Below are 18239 nucleotides of genomic sequence, written 5' to 3'. Positions count from 1 at the left end.
ACATTATAGAACGAAATGAAACAAAGGGAGAAGACACAGATTAGATATTAAAAAAATTTGTTTTGACAGTGAGGGTGATCAAACAGGCTGTCACGAGAGGTGGTGAGTTCTCCTTAAATGGAAGTCATCAAACAGAGGCTGGACAGACGTCTGAGATGGTTTAGTGAATCCTGCATTGAGCAGGGGATTGGACACGATGACCCCGGAGGTCCCTTCCAACTCTAACATTCTATGATTCTCTGAAATGTATTGCACTGTGGTTTGTTTGTTTTACTAAGGTCAATCTATTTTTATGAAAGCCCCAACCCTTTTGTACAAATACCCTCTGCGTCAGATATTGCGACTTTTTGAAAGTAAAAAAACTGGTAGAGGGAACGATGAACCTCCCCCCTTTTTGTTTGCTCTGAAATACAGTTCATTTTCATGATGGAGCCAGTCAGACTGTGATTAGGGCAGCATCAATTCGCTGACTGGTTCCCTTTAACAAAGAACCCATTCCATAAGGCTCATTAGAAAGCAGTGCCTGATTTATGACTCCTCTCTAGAACCAGACCGGAGTTGCTAAGAACATCTCTGTCTTTCACCTATTTTGTATGTTACCGTAGCTCGATAATGAGGAATCCTCTTGAGCTTCCCTTGGAAATCATTTTCTAAGAGATTAAGAGAATATCTGCACAGCAAGGTCAGTAAATTAATATATTTGATGAATGTAAAATCAGGAACTTGAAAATGTATTTTATTTACACAAAAGTTCTAATTAACACATAGGTTTCCATAACAGAACAACGTGTCTTGTAGGAGTGTTTGATGAGCAGATGATAAACACAAATCCGCACGGTTTATTCCTGAACATAACAGGCCGCTTTATTATACATTAATGGAAAGATAAAGTTTACCACTGTAAACATTACAGAACATACTATAATAAAATAGTGTTTGCTGTGAATTCTACATGGAATTTCTCACAGAGAAATTATAAGACCGCTCTAAAGAAGATATCAAATACAACAGTGAAATAAGAAGACTAAGTTAGTGCAGTGTCACTGGAACACGCTCGCGCTTTCATTTTCCTCCTGGCCAAAGCTTCCTGCTTTTTCCTCTCAATCTCTTCCATGGAACATTTCTTCTGTTGATTTTCAGATATAAGCACTGAAATTGCATATAAAGGAAAAAGAACAAACTTTAAATTAAACATTTCTTAATTTCCTCATCATTAGGCTTAATTTTTCTAAATGCATTTCTTTGAAATTTTTTCATATATATATATATATATATATATATATATATATATATATATATATATATATATATATATATATATATTATATAGAGCTGTGGCAAAAATGAAGAGACCACTGCACAGTTTTATAAAAATCCGCTTCTCTACATGTCTGACAGCCATTCCATTCCAGTGTCAGTTGAATTCCAAGCAGAATACACCTCATTCTACTTGTGCTTCTGATTAGGTGATCACCTGAATCAAGTCTTATTTAACGAAGGAAAGTATAAAAAACACTGCTGTGGTGTTCACAATCCTCTTGCAATAGGACAAGCTGGATGGCAAAACAAGAGCTAGTAATATGCCAAAAGTAATAGGAATGAAAAAATAACTTTTAACCATGCCAAAGGAGTTGAAAGGAAACGTCAAGTGAGGGAAAAAAGGGCTCAATTCTGGCTTTACTAGCAACGGGACACAATGAGCATCAAATTTCTAAGACGGTTGACCATTACAACAAAGTCAAGCAGAAGACATTGGGGACAACAAAGCTACAGACCGGCAGAGGGCGAAAACGACTCTCCATTAATCGGGATGACCGTCATCTTATTCGAATGTCACTCAGCAAGGCTGGAATTGGGCAGGTTGTTCTTTGCAAAGGACGTATGAATCAAGCCGCATACAAGGTTATCCTGGAAAAACAGTTGATTCCTTCTGCTCAGGCAATGTTCCCCAACTCTGAGGACTGGTTTTTCCAACAGGACAATGCGCCATGCCACATAGCTAGGTCAATCAATGTGTGGATGAAAGACCACCACATCAAATTCCCGTCATGGCCAGCCCAATCTCCAGACCTGAACCCCATTGAAAACCTCTGGAATGTAATCAAGAGGAAGATGGATAGTCGCAAGCCAGCAAACAAAGAAGAACTGCTTACATTTTTGCACAATGAGTGGCATAAGGTCACCCAAAAGCAGTGTAAAAGACTGGTGGAAAGCATGCCAAGACGCATGAAAGCTGTGATTAAAAATCATGGTTATTCCACAAAATACACAGGCCAACAAAAAACAACTTTTTTTATGTTTCTTTGATGAAAATAGGCAAATATTACTAATTTTGGGTCGAGAAACTCAAATATACCCACAGAATTGTTTAATTAGCTCTCGTTTTTTAGATACACGCCATGGAAGTATGTGCTGTAGGTAGCGAGAAGAATTCATTACAAGAGTATAAATTGCACAGTACAGTACACATATTTAGTATCGCCGCGTCCGTAACGACCCAACCTATAAAACTGTCCCACTAGTTAACCCCTTCAGTAAACACCGTAAGAAAAAAAAAAAAAAACGAGGCAAAAAACAACGCTTTATTACCATACCGCCGAACAAAAAGTGGAATAACACGCGATCAAAAAGATGGATATAAATAACCATGGTACCGCTGAAAACGTCATCTTGTCCCGCAAAAAACAAGCCGCCATACAGCATCATCAGCAAAAAAATAAAAAAGTTATAGTCCTCAGAATAAAGCGATGCCAAAATAATTATTTTTTCTATAAAATAGTTTTTATCGTATAAAAGCGCCAAAACATTAAAAAATGATATAAATGAGGTATCGCTGTAATCGTACTGACCCGACGAATAAAACTGCTTTATCAATTTTACCAAACGCAGAACGGTATAAAGAAATTCATGAATAGCTGGTTTTTGGTTATTCTGCCTCACAAAAAACGGAATAAAAAGTGATAAAAAATGGTCACGTGTCCGAAAATGTTACCAATAAAAACGTCAACTCGTCCCGCAAAAAACAAGACCTCACATGACTCTGTGGACCAAAATGTGGAAAAATTATAGGTCTCAAAATGCCACGTATATAAGTGCCACGTATTTAAGTGCCACGTATAAGTGCCACGTATTTAAGTGCCACGTATAAGCAAAGTAATGATGGTAAGCAGTCTTCACAAGTGGAGTAATTGGTCTTCTTTGGTTGGCAAATGTCACATAACCACACACGTAACAAAAATTGTTAACAATATTTGCACATTTACGAGGCATTTTCAAAGTGTAAATTCTCTCCACAAAATTACTGCAACAAGAGAAAGAGACTTCAATTAGTACAAACTATGCAGACACAATTTATAAAATGGCTGACATTGGTTCAACAGGTCTGTAATCAGGTTTACCAATACACATTTGTTGAAAATTCAAAATTTCCCTATTTTCCTGCATAATAATCTTAAATGACCTGTATCTCAGCAACAAGAGCTAATAATGATTTTTAAGTAACATATTCGTTTTTAGGATGCTAAAATTATTACAAACCAGCTATTTTCATTTCAGAAACATTTTCACTGTTGGCCAGTGATATTGATTTCTGAACACTTCCCGAGTTAAAAAATTAGTATTGTTGTTTCTAAATGATTATGAACTTGTTTTTTTTTTGCATTATTTGAGGTCTGCAAGTAATGTATTTTTTTGTTATTTTGACCATTTCTCATTTTCAGAAAATACAAAATGTATTGCTTGGAACTTCAGAGAAATCTTGTTAGTAGTTTATAGAATAAAAGAACAATTTACATTTTACTCAAAAATATACCTATAAAGAGAAAAATCAGACACACTGAAGATTTTGCAGTGGTCTCTAAATTTTTGCCAGAGCTGAATATACACACATACATACTTATATATACACTATATTTATGAAGGAATTTTTGGCAATGATTTTTGCAAAAAAAAAACTTGTGTTCTTGTACTGTTTTCTCTTCACCCTTATACACCTATTAAATGAAATATTTGTGCTTCTACTGTTGTGTGGAAACCTAGTAAGTGCATTTTTTTTTCCCCCAAAGGGTGGGAACAAAAAAAAAATACATTTTAATCATGTTCATGATTTCATGTTTTCTGTAGTTTTTATCCTTTTATGCTTGCTGGAGATATGCATTTTTTTAACAGGTGTAAATGTTGCTATTCTCTCATATAGAGCATTATTATTCTTTTGTTTCTGCTCCTAAGATATAGCCCCCTTCTACCCTGTATGTAACTCTAATCTTACTAGACAAGTGGGCCTGGTCATCAACTATTCTCTGCAAGCTCCTTCTTGGGGACCACGCCCAATTGGCCAAGGCCTCTTTCCTCATATACAGAAAAGTGAAATCACCATCTCAGAAATAGAATAGTGATGAGAGCACATGCTCAAATAAGGTGTTATCTGAGCATGCTCTTGTGCTAACCGAGTGTCTTCGGCATGCTAGAAAAATATGTTCGAGTCTCCGCACCTACATGTCTCGCTGCTGTTCGACAGCCGTAACACATGCAGTGACTGCCTAACAAACAGGGTGCAGGCGATACTCCTCTTATTATTACTCAGAACTCTACTGCTATTCCACTTGCACCTCATATTTAACAAGTGTGTGCACTCCATATTTAATACTGTTTTAGTTAACAACGTTCTTTCAATCTACATATGAAAATGACCATTATCATCTATTTGGTATAATACACCTAACTATAATCCTACAAAATCCCTGACTTTTTGCAAGTGTACGTACAAGAATTGATGCTGTTTTGGGGGCGAAAGGGTGGACAAACCAATAATTGATTTGATTTAGTTTTCTCTTTTGTTTATTTATTTAGTTTGCAATTTGTTAATTAGTTAAGTCTATTAAAAATTCTATTTTTTTAAAGTATGCTTATTTTGCAGCATTTTTCCCCAAATGTCTAAAACTTTTGCACAATACTGTACATGTAATCAGTTTTGAAATATGGTAACTTTAGAAATCACAAGCTGCATATTTTCATATATGCATTCACAAAATATAATATATATTATAATATACAATATTGGCCCCTCTTAGACTCCTTTTTTCCCCACATACCTTTTGAGGACTGTATGGTGGACTCAGAAATATGCCTTTTTATTGAGGATGCCTGAGGTTTGCTTCCACTGACTGAGTTAGTAGGAAAAACAGGAACGCTCTTGTGCAATCGGTCACCAAAGCTCTGCAGATCATTGTAAGTGCTCCAGTTTCCAGCTGACTGAGCTGTGAGGATAGAGGAGGCCTGCGATGGTTTTATTCTGGTAAATGAATACTTAGAAGGTGCTGCTTGGTTTGCTCCACTACATGTCACAGCCAGAGGCTTTCCTGGATTCTGAGTGCTGGTAAGAATGACATTTTTACACTCCCCTCCTGACGGTACAGATTTGCACCTGCTAGAAGCCTGGTTGGCCACTTGCAAAGAACCGTTCTGATAAGCATTTGAGCAATTTCCACTGAAAGATGTAGGAGAGACCCCTCTATTATTTGACTTATTTGACCCCAAGGAGGAGCTTGCAATCATAGGACTTCCATTCTTGCTTTGATGACTGGTTGGTTGTTTGGCAAGCATTTGGCGTGTACAATTTGGCAACTGAGGAGTTTCCTCCTTACGATTTCCTTCATTGAATTCCTGAGCTTGAGTTAACCTTTCCACATCATCACAAACTTGATACAGTAGGTCATCATCATCTTCCTTCTCTTCCCATGGACTATCGGACTCACAAAACATATCAAGGACTTCATCGGAGAACTTTAGATCATCCCACTCATCGTGCAGGACGGAGTCTTTAATGTTCGTTGCCCTGGTCTGTGGCACAGCTTGGACACATGATTTCTGTGAGGATTTCATCAAAGTGCTATTTGTACTAGGTGCCAGGCTGTGAACATTACTTTTTGACATTTGACCTCCTTTATTTGTCAGAGGTCGGAAAGGCATTTGAGTTCGAGAAGTAGAAAAGGCTTTTGAATTATTTACTTTATCTTGAAATGCATTGACACCCGTTATTTCTGTGCTACATAACTTACTGGGTTTTCCTTCAGATCCGCCATTTGCTTTCCTTGGCACAAATTTAAAATTATTTGTCTTACTGAAAGTAGTCGAAATAGCTGCGACTTTAACCCCCTCTCCAGCACGATGAGCACTGGTGCGATCAGGTATATTAGGTGACATATTGCTTTTAGGAGTAGAAATTAGTTCGGGATTTTGAGTAACCTGCATGACAAAAGAATCATCTTCAAGGAGATCATTGCCCCAGTCATCCTCAAAGTCATCTTGGCTTCCTGGCAGTGACTGGACGGTTTCTTTCTCTTTACCATTGTTCAGCTCCGGACATTTTCTTACACCTTGATCTGCGTTTGCGGAGATTTCTGATGTTACATTAGACGGCTCTGGTCTTTTAGATTTTTCAGAACATGGTTCCATCTTGGTTTGCTTTATTTCTTCATGGATATTTCTTCTTACATTTACTGCAGAGTCCTTCCCACTGAGAGAAGAAACATCTGATAAACCTTGGCTTAAGCAGCCGCTGTATTTCTGCGTCGATGAATCAAACAGATCAATAAAAGCATCTTCTGCATCCTGGTCCACAGACTTCTGACTGCTCCTCTGTGGCGCCGGGGATCTCTGGCTAACAGATTTCAGCCCTGCGGTAACATCATCTTCTCCAGGGAAGTCCTCCAGGAAGGAGTTGTCTTCATTAACAGCGTTGCATTCACTGACCATTTCATCCTCTGAATTTGCCGAATGTGCCTCGCTTTGATCTTTCTGTTTCACCAGATTACTGTCCAATTGCTTTGCCAATCTCATGAGTTTTTCTTCGGTTTGTAAAATCTTTGACCTATAGCAAGGAGACCAAAATGCTTAAAAATTCATATGTACATATTATGAAATATTATAAGCTGGCACAAGCCTGCCACAGATGTCCAATTGGTGGGTGAAAGAGGACAAGAACCTCCTGCTAAACAGAAGAGGACATCCTGTGTTTAAAATTTACTATGTGGGAGTTCTCAGGACAGAGAGGGGACTGTCCTCAAAATTGGACCCTCTTAAAGCTACAGTCCACCCTATCCCTGCTGTGCATGTCTGGTCACTTTTCCTGAACACTTCTGTTCTTCTGCTGTCTCTTCCTCTGCTCCTGGTGTTCTAATGCTCTTCAGTCCAACATGGCTGCTGCGGTGGCATGGAGAGGGCCTCCCCTGTCCTGTGTGTTGAGGGATGGAAAGCGTGGCAGCGTAATAAGCACTGGGTCCATCCCTCAACACATGAAGGGCTAAAGTGATTTAGACACACCTCTCTGATCCCTATGCCACTGCACCTTCCATGTTGTATTAACCCTTTCACCACATTGCAATTTTTTCCGTTTTTGCACTCTTATTTTTTTCATTTTTTCTTCCAAACCTTTTTATTTTTCCGTCAACATGGCCATGTGAGGGCTTGTTTTTTTTTGTAGGACAAGATGCACTTGTGAATGACACCATTGATTTTTACCACATAGTGTAATGGAAAACGGGAAAAAAACTTCCAATTGAAAAAAAAAAAAAGTGCAATTCCAAAATAGTTTTTTGGGGTTTTTAATTTACCATGTTCACTAAATGGTAAAACAGACGTGGCAATATGATTTCCCAGGTTAGTACGAGTACGCAGATACCGAACACGTATAGCTTTTTTTAAATTTATTTCAGTGTTGGAAAAAAAAAATGTAATAAAAATTTTCTTCTCTAATCTCGCCATTTTCTGAGACCCGTAGTATCTCCCTTTTTCGGGATCTGGGGCTGGGTGAGGATTTATTTTTTGCACCATGATCTGCCAATTTTATTGATACCATTTTGGGGTATTTTATTCACCTCTTATTGCATTTTATTGCAATGTTGTGGCGGCCAAAAAAACCGTAATTCTGTTGTTACAATTTTATTCTCATTCCGCCATTTACTGTTCGGAATATTTTACTTTATATTTTTGATAGACCGGAAATTTCTAATTGCAGCTATACCAAATATGTGTATCTTTTATGTTTGTTTGGTTTATTTACAAAGGTGGTAAAAGGAGGTGATTTTAATTCGTGGTTTTTTTTTATATTTTTAAAACCTTTGGGTTTTACTTTTTACAGACTTCAATAGTCTCCTTACGAGACCTGAAGCTGCGATCTAGCAAAAATTCAAGATCTTCTCTGTATGACAGGCACAGGGTTCTTATGCAGACCCCCAGCTGTCATGACAGCCCATTGGCGCCCTGCAACCACGTGACCCTGGGATTTCTGACACGGTTCCACAAGAGGAATAGAAATCATTCTGTGCAGAATCCATGAGAAGAATGCACATTAACAATTTCTCACAGATGATTTTTTTTTCAGCTCCAACAAAAATCTGAACAGATTTTTTATTTTTTTTCCAGACATGTGGATGATATATACACTAATGCAATAATCAGCAGATCAGATGAGGCCGACTCCAAGTCTACATCCTGAATGTGTGGACCAATGTCTGCTCTATTAAACCATGGTACTCATGTGAACAAAATCTCTTCATATATACCTGGGCATTCTAGTTCTACTTCGGGCTACTACTGGGGTACATGGTATAGCATCCTCTCCAATCCAAATACCAAGGTATGGTGATTCAGAGCATGAAGGTTTTTCATTCTAAAAGACAACAACAATATTCTTTAATGGATGGATACCTAAACAAAATTAGATTATTTGCAAGACACTAGTGGAAAACTACAAGGCTCAAAAGATATTTTTTACATATTAACTCATGTCACATGTTCATACAACAAGGAAATTAAATATGGTTATGTTGGACTTCACTGATGGACACAAACAAATTGAACGTTTCTGCCCTAACTGCCCAGTGTACACCAAGACCCACGGGTTTACCACCGATACATCAAGTACACACTCATTTACTCTAACTTAAAAAAAGTTAGAGTAAACTGTATGAAGTAAAGGGAGACCAAAAAACACCTATTTTAAATGTACAGAATTAACAAAATGAATATGAACTGTATAATTTAGTGATAACAGTTCTGGCCCTTTAACAACTATCTCACACATATATCCTTCAGTGATTTCCAAATCTTTATGTATTGTCTATATAATAAAAATGAGGACATTTCCCAGCTTGTAGATCAATCAGATGATCACGTTGGTTCACAATAAAGATTTGACGTTATTTAGCTTCCTATAGAATACCACCTCTTGTGTGATGTACCGTATTTTTCGCTTTGCAAGACGCACCAGGTAAAAAGCACCCCAAATTTTGAGGAGAAAAATAGGAAAAAAACTTTTTTTTAATAAAATGGTGGTGCTTCTTCTAATCCATGCGTCTTATTGCTTAACGGGGGTGGTGGCTGCGGTGAGGCAAGGTCCCAGGGTCACTGCTGGAGAGGGCAAGAGTGTTGCTGCAGGACGCAGGCTGGGATGAGGGGGTGTGCAGGTGTCCTGTGCTGCAGGGGGCTTCTGTGCTGTGGAGGTATCTCCAGTAATGCTGCAGGGGGGGCTCTGCTGACATTTTGTGAAAGGCCAGAGCCCCCAGGGAGTTCATCCATGCTTTCCTGAGCAGTGGACTTTTGGGAAAATGGCCGACGGGAGGCGGCGCATGTGCAGATGGAGATCTCAGCACCAAGATCTCGGGAGATGAGATTTCAGCGCTGAGATCTCATCTCTCGAGATCTTGGTCCCGATATCTCCATCTGCGCATGCGCCGCCTCCCGGTGGCCATTTTCCCAAAGTCCACCGCACAGGAGGAAACCACGGACCTGCCGGGGGGCCCTGGCCTTTCACGAAATGTCAGCAGAGCCCCCCCCCCCGCAGCGGCGGACACCCCCCTGGGCAGCGGCAGACACCCTGGGCAGCGGCAGACACCCTGGGCAGCGGCAGACACCCCCTCATCCCAGCCTGCAACAGGACTTGTATGCGGTATATCCGCATTGTAAGACGCACCCCCATTTCCCAAAATTTGGGGGGGAAAAAAGTGCGTCTTAGGCTACTTTCACACACAGCATATTTGCTGCGTATTTTTACGCGCGCGTATTTTGCTGCTGCTTTACCTGCGTTTTTTTACGCAGGCAAAAAACGCAGCTGCTTTCACACACAGCGTTTTTTGCTGCGTTTTTTGCAGCTGCGTTTTTTTCAGCATTGTGTACTGAAAATAAAGTTTGTTTGAAAAAAAAAAAAAAAGGGGAAAAAAAAAAGAGTCATTGAGGTCATTTCCTGTCTTTATGACTCAGAATACAATACACACTGGAGTTAACATCATGTCGATTCTGCCAGCTGCAATGGCCTTGAGCCAAAGACGCCTCAGCAAGCGGAACAGACATCAGCTGGGGTTTACTAACCCCACTGTCACTAACCCCAGGTTACTAGGGCAGGCGTCAGTCAGACGCCCCCCCTCGTAACCCTGTACGGTAAGGGTATGTTCACACGATCCTGATTTCAATCCTTTTTTTTCAGGACAAAAACCGCAGCTCTTGGCAGAAAACGCAGGTGCGTTTTTGGTGCGTTTTTGGTGCGGTTTTTGATGCGGTTTTTAGTGCGGTTTTTTATGCAGTTTTCTCTGCAGATTGTCTGTGTTTGACACAAATAAAGCTTTAACTGCAGTGGGGGAAAAAAAAAAGAAATGATGTCATTTCCTTGTCCAACCCTTTTCTTCTTCCATCCTCCATTTTGGGACTAAACACCAAAATGAGTGGACGTGTTTTGAATGACAGCGCTCCGCAGAGTGCTGAGCGTAGGCCAGATCACAGCCCGCGGATCCAGCTCTATCTAGCTATTTAAGTCTACGTTCACATTTGCGGTCTGCGCCGCAGCGTCGGGCGCCGCATGCGTCATGCGCCCCTATATTTAACATGGGGGCGCATGGACATGCGTCGCACTTGCGTTTTGCGCCGGCCGCATGCGTCACTGCAGCGCACGCATCCGGCCGCAGAGGACGCAGCAAGTTGCATTTTTGCTGCGTCCAAAATCAATCAAAAAAAGGACGCATGCGGCGCACAACGCAAATGTGAACATAGCCTAAGTGCCACGTATTTAAGTGCCACGTATTTAAGTGCCACGTATTTAAGTGCCACGTATTTAAGTGCCACGTATTTAAGTGCCACGTATTTCAGTGCCACGTATTTAAGTGCCACGTATTTCAGTGCCACGTATTTCAGTGCCACGTGCCACGTATTTCAGTGCCACGTGCCACGTATTTCAGTGCCACGTGCCACGTATTTCAGTGCCACGTATTTCAGTGCCACATGCCACGTATTTAAGTGCCACGTGCCACGTATTTAAGTGCCACGTATCACGTATTTCAGTGCCACGTATTTCAGTGCCACGTATCAAAGTGCCACGTGCCACGTATCAAAGTGCCACGTGCCACATATTTCAGTGTCACGTATCAAAGTGCCACGTATCAAAGTGCCACGTATCAAAGTGCCACGTATCAAAGTGCCACGTATCAAAGTGCCACGTGCCACGTATCAAAGTGCCACGTGCCACATATTTCAGTGCCACGTATTTCAGTGCCACGTATCAAAGTGCCACGTGCCACGTATCAAAGTGCCACGTGCCACATATTTCAGTGCCACGTATCAAAGTGCCACGTGCCACGTATCAAAGTGCCACGTGCCACATATTTCAGTGCCACGTATTTCAGTGCCACGTATCAAAGTGCCACGTGCCACGTATCAAAGTGCCACGTGCCACATATTTCAGTGCCACGTATCAAAGTGCCACGTATCAAAGTGCCACGTGCCACGTATTTAAGTGACACGTGCCACGTATCAAAGTGCCACGTATCAAAGTGCCACGTGCCACGTATTTAAGTGACACGTGCCACGTATCAAAGTGCCACATATTTCAGTGCCACATATTTCAGTGCCACGTGCCACGTATCAAAGTGCCACGTATCAAAGTGACTGAGCGCCGGCCCTAAAGTGAAAGTGAAAGCAGAGCGGTGACGTCACCGCTGTGCTGTTAAGGCCGGAGCTCAGTCAGTGTCAGGAAGCAGAGGCTGGGGGACGCGCAGGTGAGCATGTACTGTTTGTTTTTTTTACTTTTACGCTGGTAACCAGGGTAAACATCGGGTTACTAAGCGCGGCCCTGCGCTTAGTAACCCGATGTTTACTCTGGTTACCCGGGGGCCTCGGCATCCTTGGTCGCTGGAGAGCGGTCTGTGTGACAGCTCTCCAGCGATCAAACAGCGACGCTGCAGCGATCGGCATCGTCGCTATCGCTGCAGCGTCGCTACACACACACACACACACACACACACACACACACACACGCTGCTACACACACACACACACACACACACACACACACACACACACACACACACACACACGCTGCTTCACTGGGGGGCGGGGGCTTCCCTCTTCCTGTCCGACGTCACGTCCGGTCCTGGGTGTCAACCCCTCCGTACAAAGACGCCGACACCCAGGACAAAGGCGCTGTGTGTGGACGGTAAGATGGGGCCCTAGGGGGATACGCAGACACGCCGCTGCGTAAAGAATTGACATGTCAATTCTTTTTACGCCGGCGTGTTTGCAGACAAAAGCGCCGCGTTTTTTTGCGGTGTGTCTGAACGGCAAAGTGAATTTCTCATTCACTTTGCCGGCAGACGAAAATGACATTGCGCATTTTTGAAAAGCGCCCGCAAAATAGCGCTCAAAAATGCGCTATGTCTGAAAGTAGCCTAACAAAGCGAAAAATAAGGTACATTAGACCAGAATTTGTGCTTGAAAAGTGGCCACATCATTCATTTTTCACATATTACACATCATCAAAGTCAAAGCCTCTAATCTAGACACTTCTGCAAAATATTTAGCAAGGTGACAACATCTGTTCTTTTTGACACAACTGATTCATAAATGTGTCCAAAATCATTGTGCCAGAGCTAGTGCTGAAATTATCGTATAATAGTGATGATAAATCTGCCATATACATTTGCTACCAGATAATTTTAAGAAAATTGTTTAGAAATTTAGAAAAAAACAAGTTATCAAACTTGGGGTTATTCAGCTTGGAAAAAGAAAGCCTTCAAATATATGAAGAGAAAGTACAGGGATCTTTTAACACAGTACAGTGCAGGATGTGCTGTAAGTTTTTTTCATAAGAATTTGGGAAAGTTATGAAATGTCCTATAAATGTCTGTTCTATTCCTTATCTAAGGAACTGGGCTTTCAGTTGAAATGAATCTGTATTGCACTTTATGTACAGTACATGCTCAGTAGTGACCAGTGCTGTGGAGTCGTAGCGGAGATGAATCTGTGCTGCACTTTATGTAGGACCTGCCTGCAACAATGACAAGGGGGCATCCTCTACATCTAGAGGAATGAAGACTTAATCATAATCACAGATGTAGATTCTTTACTGTAAGAGCAGTGACACTATGAAACTATGCTCCGTAATGCTGGTATGGTTGATTCGCTACTAAAGTACAAAGATCTGGATGCCTGTCTTGAAGAGTATACTATTACAGGTTATGGGCACTAGATTCTGTGATGTGGTGTTGATCCAGGGAACTAGTCCGACTGCCATATGTGGAGTTTGGAGGGAATTTTTCCACTATTATGGTGCAATCAGCATCTGCTTCGTGACATTTTTGCCTTTCTCTGGATCAACGTTAGGTTATAGGTTAAACTTGATGGACTTAAAGGTGTATTTCCCATCTCTAGGATCCTATTCCAATATGTAGTAGGTGTAATAATAATAATATTAGCAAATACCATCAACTAGAAATGTAGTCTAGTTTTTCAAATTCGCTATTACTCTTTCCTCATGTGCAGGCATTGCAGGACCTTGGGTGCTCATGGTTACGACCATTGACATAGTGACAGTTACTTAGCTAGTTGCTAGTGGTAGTAACCATAGATACCTAAGGTCCTGCAGTGCCTGTACATGAGGAAAAAAAAAAGACATGGCGAATCAGGAAAACTAGACTACATTTCTAATTGGAGGTATTTCCTAATATTATCATTATATCTACACCTACCACATATATTGGGACAGGATCTTGGAGATGGGAATACCCCTTTAAGAATACCTTTGACCTTAAAAAAACTGTAAAACTAAACTATCAGTTACCTTTGGGGCAATTCTATTAACTATATCCGATATGTCAACCGTACATTTATTTGCAGCCAGTTTCTTCCTTCCAGTTTCTGCAAAAAAAAAAAAAGAATTAAATTGTACAAATTATGACGCTCGTATCCTTTTCCAATATAAGGACAATCACAGAAGTGTCTTCTTACTAATAAAAGTACATCTATGCCTTTGCGATCTTGCTGTCTTGGCCGCATTTCTACTACTATGGATGGAAATCAGTAGGAACTCTGCTTTCTGTCGTATAATCTTGTCCACTAGAATCAGTGCTGACTGCAGTTTATGGCAGAGAATACTAAGGAGCTTTCCTCTTTTAGGGTAAGTGCACACGTCCGGCAAGTATGCAAAAATTTCCTAAGAAAATGCTGAGGTTTTCCGCAGGAATTTTGCACGCGTTTTTATAGTGTATTTTGCGCGGTTTTTTTTGCGGATTTTTCACATTTTTTTCCGGAGGTTCCCAATGCAATAATATAGTGGGAAATCCGCTTAAAATCCACAAAATTAATGAACATGCTGCGTATTTTTCGCATGCGTATTTTCGCTGAAAAATACGCAACATGTAAACAAAAATTGCGGAAACCATTATCAATGATGGGATACATATGTATGCGTTTTTTAAGCATTTTTAAAGCGTTTTGGTTGCGAAAAAACGAGCAAAAACGCAAAAAATCCGTGAATAATCCGGAACGTGTACACACAGCCTTAAGGCTCTATTCACATTGTGACAAATCTGACCAAACCCTGTCTGACTAAACTGCCTACAGTGTATAAAGAACAAACTCTAAGAGATACATGCGTTACATGTGGATTTGTTGCAGACTTTTTTACGGATTTCAGGGGTGAAATCTCCGGTGAATATCCAAAGTGTGAATTTAAAAAATCTGCACCGCAGGTCAATTTCCTGCATGGATTTTTACGCAGGGTGTATTAGTTATGCTACAACTCCTGTTACCTAATTTAAAAGTTGTTGGTGAATGAGGGTCCCAGAAAATGTCCTGCTGCTGATCAGTATCATTCGATGGAGAATTAATGGAGGAACTCCACGGCTTACATTTGGGGAATCGCTGGGGAGTCTTCTTGTTTGTACCTGGTTCTGAAGGATTAAAAAGTAGATGAATGAATATGAAGAAAAGTGAAATATGGGCTGCAGAGCGGATTAGGTTGAAAAAAAAAAAAAAGGACACAGGTTGGTTACAAATTATTAAGGCAGATGCTAAACAGAGGGTGAATCCCTTCCCAAGTTCAGTTATACCAATCAGAACAAATTGCATCTTCAGAAATCTAGTATCCAAAGCCTATTATTTATTATACTTCCTTATATAGCGCCATCATATTCAGCAGGGCTGTACACACATGATCATCACTGTCTCCATTGGGGCTCACAATCTAAATTCCCTATCAGTATGTCTTTGGAATGTGGGAGGAAACCGGAGAACCCGGAGGAAACCCACGCCAACACGGGGAGAACATACAAACTCCTTGCAGATGTTGTTCTTGGTGGGATTTGTACCCAGGACCCCAGCGCTGCAAGGCCTCAGTGCTAACCACTGAGCCAGCATCCTACCTATTATACAACAATAATATAATGGCCCAGATAATCAAGCATTTTGTACACCAGTCTTGATGAAGAATAAGTCAGAGTAAGGATACCTTTTTTATTTTCACGTAGAGGAAAAATGGTCCTAGTTCCGTCAGTGATTTTCTTCAGTGTCATCAGAGTTTGGTCGGAGTTTCATCTGTTTTTCCAGCATGAGCAAAATAAAAAAAGTTTCTGTACTTTCTCCTAACTAGCAAATCATGACAAAACGGTCAGCACCTGGGTCGCATTCGAGTGTTGCCCGATTATTTTACGCCTCCATAGACTAGAATTGTCAATTTTGATCAGATCAATATCGGACATGTCCAATTGGTCTGCTCAAATTCGCAGAGACATGTGACTATAGACTACATTAAGCATGAGTTCTATCTGTAAAAAACACAGCTAGAATTCATATATGAAAACTGACGTGTGAATGAGCCCCAAGATGTGCAAATTTATTAAGAGACCTTCGCATCACTCAGTGCCACCGGAGCACATACCGTATATACTCGAGTATAGGCTGAGATTTTCAGCCCAAATTTTTGGGCTGAAATTGCCCCTCTCGGCTTATACTCGAGTCATGATGGGCGGTGGGGTCGGCCGGTGAGGGGGAGAGAGGTCTGTTGCATACTCACCTAGTCCCGGCGCTCCCCCTACCTGTCCCACGGTCTTCGGTGCCGCAGCTCATCCCCTGTTCAGCGGTCACGTGGGACCGCTCATTAAAGTTATGAATATGGACTCCACTCCCATAGGGGTGGAGCCGCATATTCATTCCTCTAATCAGCGGTAACGGTGACCCCTGACAGAGGAAGAGGCTGCGGCACCCGGAGACCATCTGTCCAGGAGAAGGAGCCAGGGACGCCGGGAGCAGGTAAGTATGTCATAGTTACCTGTCCGCGTTCCACACGCCGGGCGCCGCTCTGTCTTCCGCGTCCTCTTGCTCTGACTGTTCAGGTCAGAGGGCGCGATGACGTACTAATCTGCGCGCCGCCCTCTGCCTGATCAGTCAGTGCGGAGAGACGGGACGCTGAGGAGCTGCAGGCAGGAAGAGAGGGGAGTATGTCATTTTTTTTTTTATTGCAGCAGCATTATATATTGCACAGATACCGTATATATGGAGCATCTATGGGGCCATAATGAACGGTGCAGAGCATTATATATGTGGCACAGCTTTATATGGAGCATCTATGGGGCCATAATGAACGGTGCAGAGCATTATATATGGCACAGCTTTATGTGGAGCATCTATGGGGCCATAATGAACGGTATGGAGCATCTATTTTTATTTTTGAAATTCACCGGTAGCTGCTGCATTTTCCACCCTAGGCTTATACTCGAGTCAATAAGTTTTCCCAGTTTTTTGTGGCAAAATTAGGGGGGTCGGCTTATACTCGGGTCGGCTTATACTCGAGTATATACGGTAAATATCAATGAGGCGGATTGATAAGCATTGCCATCCAAGCACGGTCCGTATCATATAGGCGTGTCAATGCTTAGAGAGTAACCATTTTAATTATTATTTCATAAATCAATAGTACAAGTGAAAATAAGAAACTTTGTACTACTGTATATCTTATCAGAGAAATCTGCTTCTATCACTGCCAGAACTGATTTTTTTATTTTCAAAATGCACAATTCATAGGTAAAATCTGTATTCAGTGAAGACAGATTATTACATTACTAAGGCTACTTTCACACTAGCGTTAACTGCAATACGTCGCAATGCGTTGTTTTGCCGAAAAAACGCATCCTGCAAAAGTGCTTGCAGGATGCGTTTTTCTGCATTCACTAACACTGGCGACGCATTTGCGACGCATTGACACACGTCGCAACGTGTGTAACGTTTTTTGCTCCCGACGGTCCGCTTTTTCCGACCGCGCATGCGCGACCGGAACTCCGCCCCCACCTCCCCGCACCTCACAATGGGGCAGCGGATGCTCTGGAAAAATGCATCCGCTGCCCCCGTTGTGCGGCGGAGACAACGCTAGCGTCGGTGACCTCGGCCCGACGCACTGTGACGGGCCGAGCCTGACGCTAGTGTGAAAGTAGCCTAAGGTAGGAGATGGCAGCTGCTACTGATGAGGTTCTATACAGATTACAGATGATGGAGGGGGGGGATAAAGGGACAGGATCCCAACTTTGAATTACTCCTTCCTCCTCCCCCGCCCTTCTAAAAAGAAGTTGACACTTCTACTTGCTACTGATAAGAACGTCTCAGTAATTTAAAAATCTGTCTTCACTCAATACGGATTTTATCCAGAAATTCGCAATAGACAAAAGGTGAGTTGATCACACATATCCTATTTAACCCTGACAAAGGGGACATTGCCCGAACCATTGCTATACTTCACTCTGCGGTGTAATAACTTTTTTATTATTTTAGATATGAGGGTAGAAATGAAAAGCATTCAAAAACATTTAGTAGTTTTGTGCCTATTCTTAAAGTGCTATTTCTCTATTCAATGTTTTTACCCAGAAAGTGAGAATTTTGAAACTAAATGATCTGTTCAGGAGAAAGAAGTACCGTATATTTCAGACTAT

At 41.4% G+C, this 18239-nt stretch overlaps 1 protein-coding gene across 1 annotated transcript in view; it reads right to left on the bottom strand.

Annotated features, from left to right (window-relative positions):
* Positions 1-683: 683 nt before the first annotated feature.
* The window catches only part of ETAA1 (ETAA1 activator of ATR kinase), a 30423-nt gene continuing 12867 nt past the window's right edge, over positions 684-18239 (bottom strand). The window contains exons 2-6 of the mRNA XM_077282534.1: positions 15072-15212; positions 14102-14178; positions 8562-8668; positions 5091-6868; positions 684-1149 (exon numbers count right to left, since the gene is read on the bottom strand). Coding sequence (XP_077138649.1) covers positions 1025-1149; positions 5091-6868; positions 8562-8668; positions 14102-14178; positions 15072-15212 — 2228 coding nt within the window. The 3' untranslated portion in view covers positions 684-1024. The remainder of the gene's footprint in view (positions 1150-5090; positions 6869-8561; positions 8669-14101; positions 14179-15071; positions 15213-18239) is intronic.

This window comes from Ranitomeya variabilis, chromosome 2 (genome assembly GCF_051348905.1).
Source record: "Ranitomeya variabilis isolate aRanVar5 chromosome 2, aRanVar5.hap1, whole genome shotgun sequence".
Taxonomy (NCBI): Eukaryota; Metazoa; Chordata; class Amphibia; order Anura; family Dendrobatidae; genus Ranitomeya; species Ranitomeya variabilis.
The sequence above is the reverse complement of the archived record's forward strand: the minus strand, read 5'-3'. Positions and strand labels throughout refer to the sequence as shown.